The sequence below is a fragment of the Falco punctatus genome, assembly GCF_963210335.1.
Source record: "Falco punctatus genome assembly, contig: scaffold_34, whole genome shotgun sequence".
NCBI classification, from domain to species: domain Eukaryota; kingdom Metazoa; phylum Chordata; class Aves; order Falconiformes; family Falconidae; genus Falco; species Falco punctatus.
Window position 1 is genome coordinate 767,910 of NW_027660147.1, and position 18,302 is coordinate 786,211.

General features: G+C 49.0%; 1 protein-coding gene across 1 annotated transcript; it reads left to right on the top strand.

Moving 5' to 3' along the window:
• The first annotated feature begins 708 nt into the window (after window positions 1–708).
• Window positions 709–2,996, top strand: LOC308057771 (ribosome-binding protein 1-like). Its single transcript, XM_080411822.1, has 3 exons — window positions 709–1,161; window positions 1,498–1,616; window positions 2,412–2,996. Exons 1-3 carry the CDS (start codon window positions 1,087–1,089, stop codon window positions 2,623–2,625), a joined length of 408 nt encoding a protein of 135 aa, XP_080267948.1. The 5' UTR covers window positions 709–1,086; the 3' UTR covers window positions 2,626–2,996.
• The last annotated feature ends 15,306 nt before the right edge of the window (window positions 2,997–18,302 follow it).

An 18,302-nucleotide genomic window follows, 5' to 3' on the forward strand; every position in this document is an offset into this window, starting at 1 on the left:
CCGTGGATCCAGGGGTTTCTCTTCTGCTCCCGGGTGAACAGCTGAGAAGAGGAGGCTCCTCCGAGGAAATCTCCCGGGGCGCGCCTAGGAGCGTCCGCTCCGCAGCTGGTCCCTCAGCCGAGCAGAAATCCTCCTGGCTGGCTCGCCAAAACTGACGTGCGGAATTAGATTCTATAACTTGAAAGTTATAAAGTAGGTATGTTTATTGCGCGCAGATGCACGGGGGATCGCTCCTCCACAAGCGTGCATGCCCGAAGTGACGAACCATCCCACATTTATACAATGAAACAAATGAATATTCAATTAGCGCCTATACATATTTGTTACCTAAACCCCGCTTCGTATGTTAATTAGCTTATCAGTCCGTTTCCTGGAATGCGGTGGTCTTGCAGGTTTGTAGGTGATTCATGTTCTTGTTGGGTGTTGAAGTCAGAAGGGACCCCCGGCGCGTCGTGCTCAGCACCTCCTGCCCCGCAGCCGCCAGGACCCTGCTGCAGCAGGTCCATCTGCCTGCAGGCAGGAGAGGAGAGGGCGAAGCCACCCTGTGCACTGAGTGCTGCGCTAAACCCCGGCCTGTGCAGGCAGCCCAGGGCAGCGGCACGGCATCACCCAGCTGGCCAAGAGAGCACCCCTGCCTTGGCAGGGGGCGGAGGGGGAGTCTGTGTTTCATTTGTGGGGGTGTTTTCTTTTTTTAGTTTTCCTGCTTTGCCGCAAACTTGTTGTGATGATGTTGATCCTGGGGCCGGGGAGGGGAATAAAATTCCAGGCCCTCACTCCTGTCTCTTAGCTGGCCCAATGTGGAACAACAGTGGCATCCAGTGGCCACTGAGCCCAAAGCTTAATGCAGGAGGAAATGTAAGTGCGGAACGGTGTAGCTGGGCCTGGGGGCAGCGCCGAAAGGGTTACACTTCTTAAAGTCTTCTGAGCTAGGAGGCCACTTGGTTCGAGTCCCCTTAAAGCAGGGAAGTTCCTACGCTGAAACTGACCGGGTGGCTTCTCTCCTCGAAGGAGCTGGCGGCCGAGCGGGCCAAGGCGACAACCCTGGAGGGCAAGCTGAAGGAGCAGCTGCTGGCCCGCGAGCAGGAGATGGCAGCGGTGCAGGCACGCATGCAGGCCAGCTACCAGGACCATGTCAGCGAAACGCAGCAGCTGCAGGGCAAGGTGAGCCCCACGCGGTGCTCTGCAGCTTCCTCCGCTGGCTGCCGGCTGGCCCTCGGTGGCAGCTGCCTGGTCTTTTGGAGAAGACCGAGGTGGACGAGGGGACCAGAGCCTCAGGGAGGGGCGAGAGCCCCGCAGTGCTCCTGAGCCGTGGTGCTCACGCTAGAAGAGGGATGTGGGAGCATCCTCACGGGATGCAGCAGCCGCAGGGGCTGTCAGCATCAGCAGACACCTCGCTGTGGCTTCCTTGCCAGTCCCTCTTGCCCATGGAGTGGGCTCCTCAGGGGAGAGCTGAGAGGCTGGCAGCGGCGGCATTAACCCCTGTTGGTCTCTCCCTAGATCCGCACCCTGCAGGAGCAGCTGGGGAATGGCCCCGACACGCAGCTGGCTCGCCTGCAGCAGGAGAACTCCATCCTGAGCGATGCCTTCTGCCAGATCAGAAGTCAGATGGAGAGCAAGTAAGACTAGGGGTGGGGGTGGGGGGCAGAGCCTGGGGCCGCCCTCTGGCAAGCCCTGGGGGTGGCTGTCCATCATGATTGGCCACCCCCTTTCTTGAGGGTGCTTCTACAGATGCCCCAGCTAAGTGGAGGTAGAGGAGGGAGTGAGGAAGAGATTGCCAAATGGCTTTTGTGGGCCTGGCAGGGGAAACAAGGATGCTTTTCCCAAGTGGAAGGGCAGGGGAAGCCCTCTCTGCTTTGGAGTCACCTGTGCTGATGCTAGCGGAGGGGGCAGAGGGGACCAGAAGGCACTGCAGCATTTCTCCACACTTCGGAGAGCTTGTGCTCACCAACTTCAGAAGAAATGTTGCTGGCTCTTTGATGGGAGCGGTGCTGCAGAGAACCGAGACCTGCCTGGTGCATACAGAGCAACCAGGAGCTAGGGGAAGAATTTGGCACTCTCTTTTTGTAGAAAGTCTGAAATGGCTGGTGATTAACAGTGGTCAATTAATTACAGAGCAGACTCCAGCTGCTTAGAGTGCTTCCTCCTGTGTCTGGGAACACAGATCCTTGCGTCTTCTATTTCATGAGAAAGGAATGTCTCCTGTGATGGAAACGGAGCTTTTGAAATTGATGTGTCAGCTCCTTCCACCCCATCCCTGAAGGACCAGGCGTGTCCGAGAAGCAGGCCAACACAACCGTTGAGATGTTTCAAGCCCTGTTATCAGGCCCACGGGAGGATGTGTTCCCCCTGGGTAACGCCAGGGATGCTTGACTGGCCTGCGGGCTGCAATAACGCTGCTTCTGTTGGTGCAGGCAAAACGCTGAGGTGGCCAGGTTACAGGAGTGGTGCGGCAAGCTGATGAACGAGCTCTCTGAGAAGTCAGAGGTGCTGCAGCATGAGAAGCAGCTGAGGAAGAGCTGGAAGATGAAAGTGGCAGCCTTGGAGAGGCAGATGGAGCAGCTGCAGGTCAGGCAAGCGCCTGCAAACCTGCTCCCCCCGGGTGTGAGGGTGGGGGGGGAAGCCTAGGTGGTGCACCGTGCTGGGTGGTAGCCTCAGGTGAGAGAGGAAACCCAGTGGCCCCTGCCAGCGGGTGCTCACGAGGACGTGGGTGCTCCCTCTCGACTCTGAAGCCCTTGGTGCAGGAGGCAGAGCTTGTGGCTTTGTTATTGTCACCGGGGTGTGGCTGGATTTGGGGTTTTTAGGGGTGTTTAAAGGACACCTCCCAGGTAGAGCCTCTGAGCACACCGCTGGAGCAGTGGTGCATCGCTGGCTTGTGGCTACCGAGGCAGCTCAGTGGAGACCTGAGGTGACCCGAGATGTTTTGGAGGGGGGAGTGTCACCAGACGGCCAAGGGAGACTCAGGCAGATGCCTTCTTTTGACTCCCATGTAGGAAAAACTAGGAAAAAAAAAAAAAAGAAAGAACTGGGGCCAGGCAGCAAGCGAACTACAGGAGCGACTGAAGGTTACCCAGGACCAACTGGCCAAAGGGAGAATGAAGAAGTGTAAAGAACAGCTTCAGGAAACGGTACTGGTGGTAGCCACAGCCATCCCTCCCCTTGGTGCTGGTGGAGGGCAGGGGGAAGCGCCTGTCAGGCAGCGGTTGAAAACCGGAGACAAGGTGGCACTTGCTGCCAGAAACCATCTGGGTGGCTTTTGGGAAGCTCTGGGAGCACAGGAGATGGTGGTCATGGTTCTCCCTTCTCAAAAGGCAGGACCTGGCCCATCTGTGAAACGCTTTGATGCTTGAGCTGCCACGAGAATAAGGTCGAGACCCAGTTGAGTAACCCACCTCTCTTTTCCTTCTCCAGGGGGAAGAGGACAGTTTGAAGGAAGGGACTTCAGCTTGATGAGTCTGTGACCTAGACCTTACTGTCAGCTTGCCAAAATGCCTTACACATTCCTAAAACTAAAACTAAAAATATATGCCTGATTTACTGTAGAAAAAAGTTGCAAGCCATTTGTGACCTAAAACCTAGTTTTGAAACTTAAAAAAAAACCCAAACACAAAAACCCAACCAGTAAACACTGCAGGCATATGTTTGTAAGAAAATCTTCATACTGTTTTGTACAACTACCGTTTGTTCCCAAGGGCACCGCACCGACCACATCGGGGCAGGCAGAACCCACAAATCTGTGAAAAGGGAAGACTCTGTTTGTACATCAACTGGTGAAATTATTTTTTTTCTTTGTTTTTACTTTTTTTGGTTTGTTTTGGGTTTTTTTTGTTTGTTGGAGTGCAAGAAGTGTGAAAGTGAGACCCAGCATGGAAGGAAGCCTCTCTTTGATGGGTGGCTCTTGGCACGTATCTTTTTGTGTATTTCTGGGTGTTGATGCATTTACAATGATGTAGTGAAAAGAGCTAATCCTTGCTTCATTTTCCCGGTTATTATTTACTAATTTTTTATTAAGTTTGCAAGCCAGCCAGGTGTTTGGGGTCACTGAAGAAGGACCCTGCTGTGGCCGGGAGCAGATCCTTTATTCCCCGCCTTGCTTGCTGTGCTGCAAACAGCCATCCCCTCTGTTTTTTCTCCAAGATACGCAAAGGAGAGAAGCCTTCCCTTCCAGCCACGAGTGTCCTCACACTGGCTGCACCCCGAGGTCCCCTGCCATGGGGTCAGGCTGAGCGTGGGGACAGGGCACAGCAGCGTGAGCGTGGGGACAGGGCACAGCAGCACAGCCTCGCCAGCCCAGCGCAGGCTGCTCCTGCTCTCTTAAGCCTCAGCGCACCCCTGAAATTCTGTCCCTGCGGGTGCTGTGTGGTGGTGGTCCTTGGGCACTGCCTTCTCTCTCCCCTTCTTGTGGCTTTCCTTTTGAAACTCCACACAAACCCACCCTTTTTTCCCCAGGTTTTCTTCTTTTTAAATAATTTTTCTTTTTTTTTTTTTTTTATTTCAAGTTGGTTTATTGGGAAATGGCAGAGACCACGTCACAGCTTGGTGCCTGCCTCCTCACAATAAAGCTGCTGAGCCTGGCGCTGACATCAGTGGGATTTGAGGAGCTGGTGGGGGGAAAAGGCCCCCAGAGTACTTGGTACCTCTGGGGTGTGTGAAGAACCAAGGCCAGGAAGGGGGATGAAGGCCAGACCCGCCTCCATTTTGTTCCCAGAGAAGTCTGCGTGTGCTCAGCCTCTATATTAGACACACCAGAGACTCCACGCAGGCAGGACTGGGTAGACACGTGTCCTGTCCCCCCAGCACTGCAGCTTTGGGGGTCATGATGGAGAAGGGACGTGCAAATCACACTTGGGCTGTGCGGTATGTGCATGACCTGTCTCTGGTCAGGCAAGAAAAAGGGGTCCTGCTGAATTCTGGCTGAGGGAATGGCAAGCTGAGAGCCCACCACCCACCACCACCCCTACTGCCTGGTGATTAACAGTGGTCAATTAATTACGGAGCAGACTCCAGCTGCTTAGAGTGCTTTCTCCTGTGTCTGGGAACACAGATCCTTGCGTCTTCTATTTCATGAGAAAGGAATGTCTCCTGTGATGGAAACGGAGCTTTTGAAATTGATGTGTCAGCTCCTTCCACCCCATCCCTGAAGGACCAGGCGTGTCCGAGAAGCAGGCCAACACAACCGTTGAGATGTTTCAAGCCCTGTTATCAGGCCCACGGGAGGATGTGTTCCCCCTGGGTAACGCCAGGGATGCTTGACTGGCCTGCGGGCTGCAATAACGCTGCTTCTGTTGGTGCAGGCAAAACGCTGAGGTGGCCAGGTTACAGGAGTGGTGCGGCAAGCTGATGAACGAGCTCTCTGAGAAGTCAGAGGTGCTGCAGCAAGAGGAGCAGCTGAGGAAGAGCTGGAAGGTGAAAGTGGCAGCCTTGGAGAAGCAGATGGAGCAGCTGCAGGTCAGGCAAGCGCCTGCAAACCTGCTCCCCTCAGGGAGATGGGGCGGGTGGCTGAATTGTGTGGGATCCGTGGGGCTGGCCATGGGGAGAGCTCGGGGGGGGGGAGACGAACGTCTGCATTTGGATAGCGAGCTGCCTGGCGGACCTCTTCATTGCCTCCTGCCCCCTGTCAGTTTGTCACATGCAACGAACTCTTCTTGCACATCCCCGGCAAAGCCCAGGGGGCACGCTGCCCTGGTGGGAGTGGTTCTCACTCACCTGTGAAGCTCCCCAGCTGGCTGTGAGGGTGGGGGGGGAAGCCTAGATGGTGCGCCGTGCCGGGTGGTAGCCTCAGGTGAGAGAGGAAACCCAGTGCCCCCTGCCAGCAGGTGCTCACGAGGACGTGGGTGCTCCCTCTCGACTCTGAAGCCCTTGGTGCAGGAGGTAGAGCTTGTGGCTTTGTTGTTGTCACCGGGGTGTGGCTGGATTTGGGTTTTTTAGGGGTGTTTAAAGGACACCTCCCAGGTAGAGCCTCTGAGCACACCGCTGGAGCAGTGGCGCATCGCTGGCTTGTGGCCACCGAGGCTGGTAAGATGCATGGAGACGTCAGGTGAGCAGCGTAGTCCCCAGGAGGAAAAGGTACCTTGGGAAGGGGGTTTGCTGACCAAGGGGTGGTCGCTAGCGATCTTGAGGGCAGATTGAGCAAACCAAGGTTACTGCCAAATCCTATTAAAAGCCCGGAGGCCTCGCAATGGAAAGCGGGGGGCAGGACGGAATAAGGCAAAATCTCACAGTAATAAGTTAAAAAAAGAGGGACCTCATAGCAGAAAGTAAGGGAAACTTTGCGTCGGGAAAAAGGAAAACAGGGGAGTAACAAAATCTTAAATAATTCATTACCAATAATCGTTTTTATTATCTGTTACATAATCTGCACAAGGCACTCCAGAAGCAGCCATGGCCCTCACGGAGCCTCCTGGCCAAAAGGCTTCAGTCTTGAGGGCAAAGGCTGAAGAGTGCACGAAAGTGAGAGAGACACAGGGGCAAGCACTTGTCCCACCTTGTAACATCACTTGTCAGCATCTTCTCATCTGACCCCAGGCTGCAAAGGGTTGCAGCTCGGCTTGTAAATGACTGGGTACCATTACAGCAGTATTATCAAGCAAGGAACAACGTTAGAGTAGCAAAAAGACACGGCTTTGCCCTCGGCTGGGGAGGCACACTGGGACAGCCTCCAGCGCCAGACCATTTTTAGCAAAACAATCACAAATACAATTAACTTCTTAGCTGACTTGTCTACAAAGAGGGAAAGGCTCCATACGATAAGCAGCACTCACTATTACTCTGCTGCAGAATTTAGTTCTTCCAGAGGTAATACACTCTGTTTTGCCAGCATCTAACAGCAAACCATGTAACACGAAGATGCGGAGTTAAGGTACCTGTAAATGCACTGGTTTTGTTTCCTGGCTTTTGTGCTTCCCAGGGCTGTCCTGTGTTGTGCAGCTCTGATATTTTCCAATGTTTTTATATTTGGATATAGTAATTGCTAACACAGAGCCTAAGGCTAGCAATCACAACATCTATTTACAACATGCACACTGGCTGTGTGCACCTGTTCCACCAGCCTCCCGTTTGCTTCAAACATGTCAGTCTCCCTGAGGACACGTTCAATGAGAAACCACCCCCCTACCCTGCAGAGCCCTGCTTTACTTGCTGCCAAGCCTCCTGCATCCCCCTGGGCAGATTACTTTTGGAAGGCTGGCCAGGGAATATTTACCAGCTATTGAATCAACAGAGTTCAGCCACATGCCAACATTTCATGCTGTTACCTAAACGGTGTCGGAACTCTCAGAACTCCATCAAAACAGAAGTGGTTTGCACTTTGGTATTAAAAGTTATGTCCAGGCCTGAACACCTCATTGGGAGCTGGGCCACACAGCAGGCTCCTCTGGGCAAAGATTTCTTTTCTAAGCAGCCGTTATGCAAGTACCAATCTGTGAAAAAATTTTGAAACTCAAAGAGAGAGAACCTTGATTTGACATAGTGCTCTTGCTGCACGTTCCGTAGAAGGGAAGTCACCCACATCTCTAGATCTAACGGAAAGTAGGAAAGAGGCACCAAGTGCCAGGTTCTGCGTGTGGGCTGGGGCAATACCAAGCGCAGGCACAGGCTGGGCAGAGAATGGATGGAGAGCAGCCCTGAGGAGAAGGACTGTGGTGTGTTGGTGGATGAGAAGCTCAACTTGGCCCAGCAACGTGTGCTTGCAGCACAGAAAGCCAACCATGCCGTGGGCTACATCCCCAGCAGGGCGAGGGAGGGGATTCTCCCCCTCTGCTCTGCTCTGCTCTGCTCTCGTGAGACCCTCCCCGTGCAGTGCTGTGTCTTCTCTGAGGCCCTCAACATAAGAAAGACATGAAGCTGTTGGAGCAAGTCCAGAGGAGACCGTGGAGATGCTCAGAGGGCTGGAGCCCCTCTGCTGTGCAGACAGGCTGAGGGAGTTGGGGTTGTTCAGCCTGGAGAAGAAATGGCTCCAGGGAGACCTTAGAGCAGCTCCCAATACCTGAAGGGACTGACAGGAAAGCTGGAGGGGTGTAGAGGGATTTTTAAAGGACCGAGGACATATGTTACCGTTGTCCAGGTTGGACAACCAAGGCCTGTTAGTTGAAGCTGCAGAGCAACTTTAAATTGTCCTTGGAACAAGCAGTGTGAGAAATAAAACAAGCTATGCACGAACAAGAAGCCAGGTGCAGAGCAAGTCCTGGGAACCGCAGAATCGACACAGTCATTGGCACACTCTGATCAGGTGCCTGCAGCATGTGACACGGGTGCCCGCATGGCCAGAGTCTTTTATCCAATCACCTGTGTGTAAAGTCGGGTGGGCGGCCGGTTTAAGTTATAAATACGACCTGTTTGTTTAATAAAGTGAGCACGGCACGTAGCCATATTGGTGTGATTGTCGTGAATTGGCTGACTCTCCACGGGGGACCTTCTTCGCCTGGTGTCACCCGTCTGGAGATGCACCAGGATCCCTGGAGCTCCTGACCCCCCCCAACCCTCCCATCTGTTGCCCTCATCCCCACTCCCAAGCAGTGCAAGTATGTCCCAAAAGGCGTTGCCTCCAGTTAATGGCGAGAGGAGAAAAGAGACCGCTATAAACTTGTAGGATGTGTCAGGGCAGCGACTGTTACAGGCAGGTTTAAAGAAACACGCATGGAGGGGCCCTTGGTACTCTGGAGGCAGAGGGGACTGCACATGCAGGTGGGGAGGCCGGGGGAAAATGCTAATGAGTGAGAGGTGGTTAGCAGCAGTCAGAAGCTGCTGATTATCCCACGCTCCAGCTTGTTCTCAGGAGAGCTGGGAAACTCTCTCTTTGATCCTCCTGCATTTCATCTGATAATTGGATGGGGGTTCCAGATGTTACTGCTGAGCATTTCAGAGAGCTGATGCAAAGACATATCTTGAATCAAGGGGCCTTGGACAATCCCAGAGGTATTTTCAGGGCTTTGCTAAAGGAGTGGGACACCATTCACCTTCTTGTCCCTGTTGAGTTATTGCTAGGGTTCATTTGTATTGTCCCCTGAATGGCCTTTTCTTTACCATATACATCCATAAGCTTCCACCCTTTTTTACTCAAGTTTCACAGAGAACAGCGCTGAATCTTTATTTCCTTCTGCTTAGAAGAGCTTTGAATTGGATTGAGTTTGTGTGTCATTGCTGCAGCTCTGTATGACTATTTCAATAAATGGATTTACTGATTTAGTGGCATTTAGTGGTAGCGACTGCAGCAGCAAGTCTGAAGATGCCTCCAAGAACATCAATGGAAAGGGAATTTTGAATTTGTCATTGCAAATATGCATGTTGAAAGCCTGATTCTGGCACCTAGATCTTTTCATGAACAGTACATCCAACCAAAGCAAAACACCTTGAAATACAAAGATGTAGGTTTTGTAATAAGTTGCTCATTGATGGGCCACAGATCAAGGTATTAGCAGAAATCAGCTGGGGAAGATTTTTCCTGTCTATTCCAGGAGGAGACAAATCCAATCCCAAAACGCCTGGTCTCACAGAAGCTCAGATTACAGACTGTCATTGCAGGTTTCTTTGGATTTCCAGAATTTCTCCTGTGGCACAGTACTGGATGAATGGAGAATGACAGAGACTGAGAAAGGTCTGTTGGCTTGAAAAAAAGTTACAACAGTTATCAGCGTAGTTAAAGTACTGTAGGTGTAACAGCATGATCTCTATTATTATTCCAAAGAATAATGCCTTTCCCCAGTTGAGTAACACAAATAAGATCAGAAAAGTGCCTCTTTTGGAAAAGCATCCCGAGTGGGAGTTATGCAGTATGAAATGGCTGTATAATTTTAATGGTAAATTTCTTAGTGCAGACAAGCCCCGCTCTTGTAACAGTCCCGGGGCATGTCACAAAAGAGGGCATTAGTGTTACTAAAGGGCCAACAGTCTTCTAGGGAAATGTTTTCCATAATCAGCTATAATGTGAAATTATACAGTGCCTAGATACCATAGTGACATAGATAGATAGATGGGATGTGTCAGCTACTCCCTGTAACAACGTCTTGAAGATCTCTTTATGGATGAAAACACCCAGTCACACACTTATCGTCAAGGCTTGTAGCTCCAGATGGAAGAAAAAGCTGCATTCACCCAGGCATGCCCATTCTTGTCTGTTTTACTTGGCGGTTGACCACGGGCACTGCATGGAGCCGTGTCCACTTCCAGGACTGCTGATAAGCAGGAGACTGGGACCCATCATCCCTGTGTTCTCATGAGGCAGAACAAGAGCACAGAGGGGAGAGAGTGTCTCTGTCCTCTGTAAAATGTTGTGTTTGCCTCCTGAGATAAAGGTTAAAATGCACAGAAGAATCCTCAGCAAGGGGTACCAAAGGTAACATCTCTGGTGGTGCTGAGACACCCAGGGAACAGGGATGGGAACCTCTCAGCCCTGAGCCACTCTGGAGTTACAGTTGAGGAGGCAAGTGGTGGAATCTAAAACTGGTTCACACTGCAGAGTCTGTGAACGCACTATGGGTACCACAGTCCTTGACTTCTTGAATACGAGCTCTGCTCTGCAAAGAATGTGACAGGAAGCAAATACTGAGGAATTTTCAGCATGGATGGCTGGAAGTTAAACAGACTTCTGTGCTGATCTCCATAATCAAGGGCAGGCTGTCTTGCTCCTGCAGCTGAGATTTGGGGCTGGTTTTATGCATTTTTTTGGGAATCTTTTTTTCTTAGATGATGTGAATCTTCATGTCTGGGCACTGGAGCACAAGCTGTTTCTAGTAGGTCATGCAGATCTCTTTCCCTGCTTTGTCTTGATACAGGCGTTCCAGCTGCTGAAGCCATTTTGGGGCTTTCATGCAGCAGGGGCTGCCATCAGCTCAAAGTGAAGATAAAACTGCACTGCTGAACGGGTCTAAAATGTGCAAAAAGGTGTGGGGCATGCACAAAACTGTATCTTAGTTTGAACGATGTGCTTGCTTGCTTATTTTCCTGCCACCACAATAAGCAGGATGGGGCCTATGCCTGTGCTTGATGAGACTCCTCCAAAGAAACCCCCTTGGTGATTCATTTAGTTTAAACCCCTTTTTCTCTCAGTAGAATTAAGGATCTGGACAGATGTCAGCCGTTTTGGAAAGGACTCCTGAGTTGCTGTCCCAGAGTTGGCCTTACGACTTCTAGTATCTAGAACCTCCTCCTACTGTACCACACCAGACGTCCTGACAGCAACAGCATAGGGTGTTTCTTCTGTGAGGATGGAAGCAAACGGTAGGGGCATATGCAGACTATGAGCATTAGCCATGGGGACCAGGAAACTAAGGGAGTGAAGGGAGGAGAAAGAATGGAGGCTCAGCCCAGAATAAAGTGGATATAACATCCCTAACCAAGCCCATTTACCTGGATTTGCACTGTGTCCTGGACTTCTCAAGGTTGACGCTAATAGGGTCACATTCATGTTACAGAGAGAAATGAGTGGCCTGGTTTGCATTACTGTATTTCATGAAGCAAACTACAAATCTGATCAGAATGAGGTATAAAATTGCAGATGTATATAGCCTCTGTGTGTGTTTATGTGCACGTGTGTACAAACACACAGATTACTTCCAAGAAGCACAATGTATTTGTGGTAGTCTGAAGGTTAATCCAGACTGGGACTTGATTTCCATATTCATTCACTGAGAACCCATACAATCTTTGTAGTAAACAACAAAACCCCCAAATATATTGGAACAATGAGCATTCCTGCAGTCAAATACAGCAAATTCCCTGATGAGTTATGCTAGGTCTACTCTCTCAGGTATTAGCAGGAGAGAGAGGGAGAATCTTGCACTCAAAAACTTAAAGATCCATAAAGATGTTCTTTTTTTTAGCAAGTAATAATTCTTTGGAAATTAAGGCTAATTAAAAGCAATACCATCCCAATAAATGCATTCAGTTACTTTGTCAAGACAATTTTATATTTGTTTCCTATGATCTTGCCATGTGCATCCTAATCAGTGTTTTGCTGTAATTGTAATTAGAGACCATACCTCAGAGGCAGACTCCTTAAAAACTGAATGAAAGTAGCAAGCAGTGGGTGGTAACAGAACTGAGTGTCTTCTGCATATTTACAATGGATTAGGCTTTTTTATTTGAGGGTCAGTGCAGCCTTAACCTATATGCAGTGGTTTATGGCTAATGCCAGCATTGCTTCTGGGTGCAAAGCACGTGTGAGAAATTTCTGCATGCTTGATGTACTTAAAAGGGAAGACAGGAACTTAAGAAGATCTCTTTCCTGCCCTACTCATTTTCCATAATTGGCCCCAACTTCCTCCTAAGTCTTTTCCAGGTAGTGAAAAATGAAATGTGTGTTGGAACCCAGCTTTTTGCCCCTTCAGCTGTTGGCACATCTGTTCATCTGCTGAGGATGAGATGCACGTTACCATACGGCTGAAATGTTAGCGACTGAATTTCTGATGACTGCTTCCATAAAGCCAAACTAATGTTTCAGCAGCATGTCTCTTACCAATTGATATGCACAGAACCTCAGGTTTGATATTTTAGCTCTTCCTCTCTTTTTCAGGGCACAAAAAAAAGGAAAAATTAGCCTTCTTGTTTACCCAGAATCTATTCTCTGAGTGCACATGCCCGTGCATCTCTGTGTGTCTGTGTCTAACACGGGATGGCCCTTGGTGCCAGGCTGTCACTACTACTGTGTGTGTCAAGTGCTACAGGACTGTAGCTGTTCCCCTCATTTTATCCGCAGCTATGGCTAACTCTGTGCTACAGACAACAGACGAAAGGAATAGTTTTTGCAAACAGCACAATGTTCAAAATGCCTTTTTATCCTTTTCTTTTGGTGCAAAACTTTAAAGTTTTTGACTATGTACAGAGTAGTTTTCTAAGTGTGTGCTGACAACGTATTTATTTGCATGTGTGCCTTTTGAGTGTGAAGAGTGAGTGAAAATGCTTTGTGCCATGTCTGGATGCAGATTAGTTTTGGCTAGGAAAAGGAAGATGTATGACAAACAAAATCTTTTTCTCCTGCTGTGAACAAAATAGTTATTTCTAAGTATTTTCCAAAGAGTTTAGGATGAACAATTTTAGGCATCAGGCATGAAAATTATGCGCAAACTGCATGCTCTGACATTTCTGCATTTGCTGCTTGTGGTGCATTGTGGCTCATAATTACTTGGTTTTGCTCAGTGACTGAGCTATTGAACTTGAGAGAAACAGAGCTATAGAAATCTATAGTATGAGATGGAAATGAATGAAGAGTGTGAGCACCTGAAGAGCAGTACTTCCGCGCTCTGCTTTACAGAGATGTTTTCTCTCTGTTTCATGAGTGAAGAACCTGAGTTTGGAGTCACTAGGTGAATTGCTGCCGTCACACAGTGATGCAAAATAGGCAGAAATAGAAATGGGAATGCCTGACTCCACATGTAGAAAAGTTCAGGTTTGGAAGTCTGACAAACAAATAAAAGTTGGTGCTAACTAGTTGCAGCAGGCAGCTTCTCTTGTCCACAAGCATGCTGCATTTGCTATGAAGCAATGCAAAGGAAGGAGCAGGAAAGTTGCTCATCTTCCAAGGAACTCAAATCCCCATGAGAAGATTCAAACGTGTAAATGCCTGCTTACATATTTTTTTTGAAATTCCCTTTACTTAGTTTTTGTTATTCTTTTCTTAATCTCATCTAAGTTTTTGTTTGATTTAAGCACTCTGTTGCAGTGTAGTCACAGCAACAAGTTTACTTCATTGAGTCTCTTTTTTAGGAATGTAAGATTTAAAAGAAAAGAAAAACAAATTCAGACAAGATAAGCCTTCATGTGGTCCTGACCCAGCATTTATTCATAGTCATGGAGGAGGTGTGAGTGAGGAGTGAGCGCAAAGTTGTTCATGTGCATTTGTCTCCTTGAGTTCACTGGAGGCTCTGCTTGTGCCTGTGACTGTTTGTAGGTATGCCTTTGAGTATGTTGTGTCCAAATACGATGTACATGGTAGAAGAGATCATGTAAGAGTTCTGGTCACAGTGACGCTGAAGTTACAGTTGCCTGCCTGTACCGGCGTTGATCTAGGTAGTCCATGAAACAATCACAGAGAAAGCACAGCAGCACAAACTTCAGTGAGAATTCCCTACACAAACGTAGGTCCACATTGATGGAGCTCCTATGTGATGTCTTCTCAGAGTACCAGTGTTAATTTAGGAACATTGAACTATGGCAGACGGGCACTTGCAGTCATATCTGAAACTGCAGTATAGACACAGCTCTGACTAGGGCCTATCTGTACACAGTTTCACATTGCTGTAACAGTAATTGTTCAGAAACATTCCTAGCGGCATTTGCACAGCTCTCTCCTGGGGTGCAGTTTTACTAGTGAAGAGGTGATGCATGCTCATCCCACCATTAGTAGGGCAGTGACTACACTACATCAGTTTCTAGAAGAGGAGAATAAGAACAATACAAAACCTGTCTGCAGAGATGCCCAGTGAACGATTGAAAGACTTCTGAACGTGTCAGCTCTAATTAATGTGTTTGACAGCTGTAAGCCAGCTCAGGTGGTGTGTACTTTAGCACCCCCTAAATTGGTCAAGGCATGTTCCACCTAGTGTTTAATTTGATCTTTCTAGCATGTATTAAAAGCAGTCACACCTTGATTGCACTAGACTCTTCTGAAACACTACTTCCAAAGGAGTAGCTAACAAGGTTCACCTGCCTATCCTAAAAAAAGTGCTGTTTGTCCACATTTGTATATGCATGTGAATTAAGGGAGAGACCCATGGCTTATTTGTCTGTGGCACTGTTTGATGTTGGGATGGCATGCCTAATGTTATCTTTCCAACGGTCACAATTTTTTAATTGTTTTAACCCAGCAACAGATTCCAACCATACCCAGATTCTTGGATAACCAGTTTTTCAGTGTATCTTTTTGTTACTGTGATTGTAGGAGGGAAGGCAGGCGGGAAGTTAGGGAAGTGGAGTAGCACAGAGTATATACACAAGTGTTGGGACACAGCCAAGCTTTAGATTAATACATGACTGTCGTTTCACCATCTTTTGATACACGGAGTTTTTCTGAGCAGTGGTGCAGAGTGGAGTAGCACAAACAAAGGCTTTAAGGGAAAGAGAGAATCTGGTGGAGGCTTTCTTCTGCATTACATCTCTGGTATCTCAAGTCTTTCACAACAGTTATGAATTAGCAATAAATAACCTCTGAGGACAGAGGAATAGAGAAGGATGCATTTTTAATTGCAGGATGCACAAAGAAGTATAGTAAATGCAGAGAGAAGTACAGGGAAGCTGTCCAGCAACTGGGACTCCAAAGGTGGCAGCTCTTGCCTTACAATGGTCAGAGAGAACAGTTACTATAAGAGCAGCTTTGATACTTAAAGCCTTATTCCATTAGTGATTTCTGTAAATGTGTTTTTTACATCATAGAGACATCACTTGAGTGTAGCTAAACTTCTTGTTTCCCAAAACCTTTGCAGAGAAGGGCAATCTCTTGCTCTATTGTGGAGGACTAGAACACTGAAGTGTCAAGTCAGTAAAAATTTGCTGTTGGTTTTAAGGGAAATCGGATTGTGCCCTTTAAACTTCTTGTACAGATCTCAAGGTTGATTCTGATCTACATAACCCCAAGACAGCTGAACTTCAACCAGTAAGGAAGAGCGGCGCATCAGTCCTCCTACCATCTCATAGGTTTTCCAGTGCCATGTCCTTTGACAGCACATCACAAAGCAAAATGGTCACTTGGCGCACAGCCAGCCTCCCAGGGCAGTTGCAGGGTGATTCTTGCTGTGCAGTATGTGCAGCAGCGTACAAAGGTCTCTGAGCTGTGGGCCAGGTGACTGTTTACAGTGTAACCAGTATACCAAGTCAGAGAGAGAACAGAAAACGCGTTCCCTGCATGTGAAGTTATTCACGATTTAGAAGAATGGAGCAGCTAGTTTAGAGTTAGTCCTTGTCTCCCAGATAAAACTTCCTTCACTTCTCCCCGACATTTAATTCCTCTAGGGTTAGAGTACTGATCTACTGAGACTGGTCACAGAGCTATACAGGGCACTTGTAGGGAAGGTGGTTTGGAGAAGACATTTTGTGAAAATAGTTTGATGAGGAGAGAGTTCCTTAAAGCACCATTGACCACCCCCAACCCTGACCACGCCCAACGTCTGACCCTAAACCCGACCCCGACGTCTAACCCTAACCGGCGCCTAACCCTAACCAAGCGCTCCAAGCGCGCGGCTGCAGTACCCAGTTTCTGGCCGCCAGGTGGCAGCAGCTCCCCACCAGCCCCGTGCTGAGCAGGGGCCGCGCGAGCACTGGGCGGGGTCTCAGCCCAGTTTACGCCACCGGAGCCCGGGAGTGCCCGCTGCGGCTGCGCGGTGCCCTGCGCTCTGCCCTTCGCCCGCTCGCAGCCCAGCCGCTATTACCCGTTGCCTCCGTACTAAAAAGCACCCGCGTGGTTCGAGTGGCTAAATCCTTTGCATCTGACAGCTTTACAGTTGGGTGGCTCTTTCTGCCCGTGCCCCCGGCCCACCAGGAGGGAGCAGCAGCAGCATGGGGAACCCCTGGCACAAGGTGCAGGGGGGGCGGTGCATGGTGGGGTCCTACGGATAAGCCCCGGCGATTGCTGTTGTTCCAGGAGAAATTTAAACAGATGCGGGTACCACTGGGCTTGCTTTAGTCACAACTCAGAGCCGGGCTGCCACCCCAGCGAGTGGCAGGAGCAAAGGGATACAGCACGGCTTAGATATGCTTCTCAAACCGTTGGGATACAGCACGGCTTAGATATGCTTCTCAAACCGTTGGGATACAGCACGGCTTAGATATGCTTCTCAAACCGTTGGGATACAGCACGGCTTAGATATGCTTCTCAAACCGTTGGGATACAGCACGGCTTAGATATGCTTCTCAAACCATTAGTCAAGTCTGAAGTTTTTAGGAGTTTCCTTTGGTCCTGTCAGTTCTGCAAATCCATCACCTGACTGTCCCAGGTGATTCATCTCCTCAGTTCCAGGCTGCTCCTCAGATCTTGATCTTCTTTCTGCCTGCTTTAACTCACACACTCCTTCGAGTACACTTAAGTCTTTGAACAAGCAATTACTATTCCAGTAGACAAATTTTTCCAAAAACACCTGAATTTGAGAACACCTGTGTACACAACTTGATCATCTGTTGTTTCTCTGCTCTCCCACTGATTAACTGGACTGGGCTTTAAACCAGCCTTGGATTAGGGCTACACTAGGGACAAGGCGTGGTTCTGCCACTTAGCTGCTTCAGCACTTCACACTTCCTAATTCAAAATACTTTTTCTCTAACAGACAACACAGAACAAAATGCTAAACCTCCAGGTTTTACAACAAACAAAAAAGCCCCAAACCCTAAACAGTGCCTCTGAACTGTTTCCCTTTCCATCCAACGAGTGGAAACTTCCTCAGTAAATGACAAGTGTCCATGACCACCCAAGTGACCTGTGCTTACTGAGCAGGAAAGCAAACAATACCTTTTCAGCTGGCACATGTATCCAAATATACACCCAAAGAAACTCCGTCAGCGTAACTTGCAAAGAGCCCTGCGATCTTACAGCCTTACCTGTAGTGAGTGCCCCTCTAGGGAACTGCAGAGCTGTGGACTCTCAGACGTACTGGAGCACATCTCTTGCCTGCCTGAAACGTTCAGGAGGCTCTCGGATATCCAGGCAGCAGCAGAAAGCGTTCTGATTTTACAGCAAGGCTGACCACACTGGCGAGTTTTCTTTTGCATGCTCACGCCTGGAAGCCAAACCAGAACAGCTGCACACACAGCAGAGCAATTACTCAGCACACCTACACCAACAGAGCTCTCCTAAAGCACACCTGGAGCCATTCATACCCCAAGTCAACATCTACAGCGGAACTTGGCCACAAGCTTTGACACAATGTCATTTTGCGGTCAAACTGGTGCACACCAAAAAATTAGTAAAACGCACCTCCTCCTCTGCCACGTCAGGTATCGTGCTCCTTCAGTTCAGCTGTAACTGTTACATTATTTCCCAAATGCAAAGCCAAACAGAGCAAATATAACCACAGCATGCTCCTTAAAAAGCAGCTCTGCACAGGCAACCGTTCATTGTGTGTGACCAAGGGAAGATGTGACCACGGCCCTTCAAACTTTCGGGATGCCTAGGCAGGACTAAACAGTGCTTGCAAACAAAGAACATGCCTGCTCTTTAAGACAGGCTGGTCAAGTTTACCACCAAAACTCTACATCAGCATTTGCCACCCCTGTCCAGCTTTGGGTAGCCAGAGCTGCACTCTGATCACTTGAAAGCGTCTCCCAGTAGCGGCCAGTACTAAGCTCAGAACTGTACCTCCCTGACACCTGCATGGAGGAAAACTCAG